This window comes from Balaenoptera musculus, chromosome 15 (assembly GCF_009873245.2).
Source record: "Balaenoptera musculus isolate JJ_BM4_2016_0621 chromosome 15, mBalMus1.pri.v3, whole genome shotgun sequence".
Classification (NCBI taxonomy): domain Eukaryota; kingdom Metazoa; phylum Chordata; class Mammalia; order Artiodactyla; family Balaenopteridae; genus Balaenoptera; species Balaenoptera musculus.
Genome location: NC_045799.1, coordinates 26355590 through 26357950, shown reverse-complemented (window position 1 = coordinate 26357950; position 2361 = coordinate 26355590). Strand labels below are relative to the sequence as shown.

The window sequence follows — 2361 nt, the reverse complement described above, 5'->3', positions numbered from 1 at the left end:
CCCAGCGCCAGCCTGGCGCAGACTCGAGGCCCTAATAATGTTTGCTGGATGCCTTCAATACAAGCCTCAGTGCCCAGAATCTCCTTGAGGTTTCAGCCAGGCGTGCCCGCCCCATCCCCCATTCTGGGGAGCAGAATAAGTATGGGGGGTGGTGGTGGCAGGGGACACCATGAGGTGGTGGCAGCCTCTGTGAGAGAGGCAGGCTGCTCAACCCGGAGCTGGGGGGTAGGGGCGCCTTGTGTGCGGCTAATTAAACAGTGACTGTGATGAATCGGGGAGAGGCTGCTGCTTGCTAATTAAAGGTGCCGGCGTCTTGCCTGGCAAGGATGGAAGGCAGGAGCAGCCCTGGAACCATGTCGCAGGGCCGGGCCAGCAAGGACAGCGCTTGGCAAACCCCACCCCCCAACGCTGGCTCTGGGCATCCCTTCTGGCCTCTGGCCCTCCCAGCAGGACTCCCGTGGCCCCCTCCCCACTTCCCTATCTCTCCTACCCACCTTGCTGGAGCCAGGGGCCTCGGACTTCCTCCTCCCCACCAACCCAAATTCCTTTCCTGATAAGGGGCTGGGCGCTGGGGAGAAGGAGCCTGTTGGTGCCCAGCGTCTGGGCTGGTGGGTGGGCATCATTCTGAGCCTTTGAGTACTCCCTATCACCCCCCACCAAGACCCCAAAGTTGGGCAAACGAGTCTAACCACAACAGAGGCTGGCTGTTGGGAATGAGGCCCCAGGATAATTTTTAGAATCATAGATTCTGAGACTTCATGGGCTTAGGCATCACCCAGTTTCCCTGGCAGATGTTGCCGGGGTCCTGCTTTGCCCCAGATGCCCTGGTGTGTGAGAGAGACTGAGGGAGGCTCTCCTTTCTGGCCTCAGTGCTCCAGTCCTGAAACGGGAAGGTCAGAACAAATGATCTCTGACCCCTGAAGATTCCTATAGAGTGGACAAAAAGACCCCAGGGCTGCCCATCCCTGCCCCGTGTCAGCTTCACCGAGCAGGCTCAGTAGCTAAGAGCACGCGCTCCAGAGGCCAGACACCAGGGTCCAAGTCCCAGCCCCAGCACTGGCCAAGTGTGTGACCTCAGGCAACGTAGCTAATTGCTGCCTGCTTCAGTTTCCCTGTCTGCAAAGCTGGGGATGGTCATGCTGCCTACTCGAAGGGTCACAGAGGGGATCAAGAGAGAGAATCTGGGTGAGATACTTAGCACAGTGTCTGGTCCATGGAACAGGCCCAGGAAATGTCTGCCACTGCCATTGTTATTTGAAAACTGGGGCACTCGGGAGGGTGTGGCCTGGCGCCTGCCTCTCTTCCTTGTGACCTCCGCGTGCAGCCCTGTGCTCTGAGGACAACTGCACTTGACATGGGGAGAGCATGTCACCCTTCACTCCAGGGCTCTCACACTCTCTCTGACCCCGGCAATCTTCTGAGGGAAGTAGAGCAGCAAAGAAGAAAACAGAGTGGAAGCTCAGAGAGGCTCAGCAAGTGGCCCAAAGCCACACAGCTAAGTGAGGGGCAGAGGCAGCCCCAGTCCTTGAGTGGGAGGACAGGATGGGATAGGGATTCCCATGGTGACATCTGTTGAGCTCCTACTGGATGCCAAGTCCTGAACCAGCTGCCACGGAGGGAACTGAGGAGCATGGGAGAGTCACTCTGCCTTCAAGGGGGCCCGGTCTGGAAGGGGAGAGAAAAAACATACACAAGTAATGGAATGCAAGGCAAGTTGCAGGCATCCGGGTGGGCGGGGGCTGCGGCATCCCTCCGGGGAACAGGCTGGGAGAGGCTGCTTTGTCTTGGGGCTTGATTTGCAAAGCAAAGGTTCTGCTTCTGTTTGGAGGGTGAAATCAGCATTAGGGAAGTCTCAGAGGGCCTGATAGAGCCCCTCTGGTGCTCCCAGGAGAACCCTTCAGAAAGGAGGTGAGATACTGTGCTCTGGGAAGTGCCAGGTGGTCCCTGAGGTCTATGGTGCCTATTTCTGTGGTTCTGGGGTCTGTCACGTGAGGTATCTGGGGGTCCTGGATGTCGTGGTTTCCAAGACTACGCTGTCCAGGGCCCCCATCGTGAATCCATCCATATGCAAAATGGGCTGTGACGTGTCCCTTCCAGGCAGCCAGGCACTCTCCAGGATAGGGGCTTTGTACTGCCGGGTAATGTGGTGGGGGAAGGGTGCCTCAGCCATAAGAAGCCTAGTGACAGTGGAAACCTTTTGAGGCTGAGAAACTCAAGGCTGTTGGCCCTGACACTGGGACGCCTGGGCCTTATGCAGCCAACCCAAAGCAGACAGGGATGAGTGCAAGGTCACTGGCCTTGGGGGCAATGTCTCCATCCTCCCTTCTCAGACATCAGTGCTCATAGGAATGGGGAGACGGC

The 2361-nt window shown here is 57.8% G+C and overlaps 1 protein-coding gene across 1 annotated transcript; it reads right to left on the bottom strand.

Annotated features, from left to right (window-relative positions):
• Positions 1-246: 246 nt before the first annotated feature.
• LOC118880999 (uncharacterized protein C20orf203) lies at positions 247-2050 on the bottom strand. Its single transcript, XM_036825248.1, is given in 5 exon segments — positions 247-369; positions 372-500; positions 502-543; positions 545-605; positions 1989-2050. Coding segments are annotated over 5 exon segments (417 nt in total).
• Between the last annotated feature and the right edge of the window lie 311 nt (positions 2051-2361).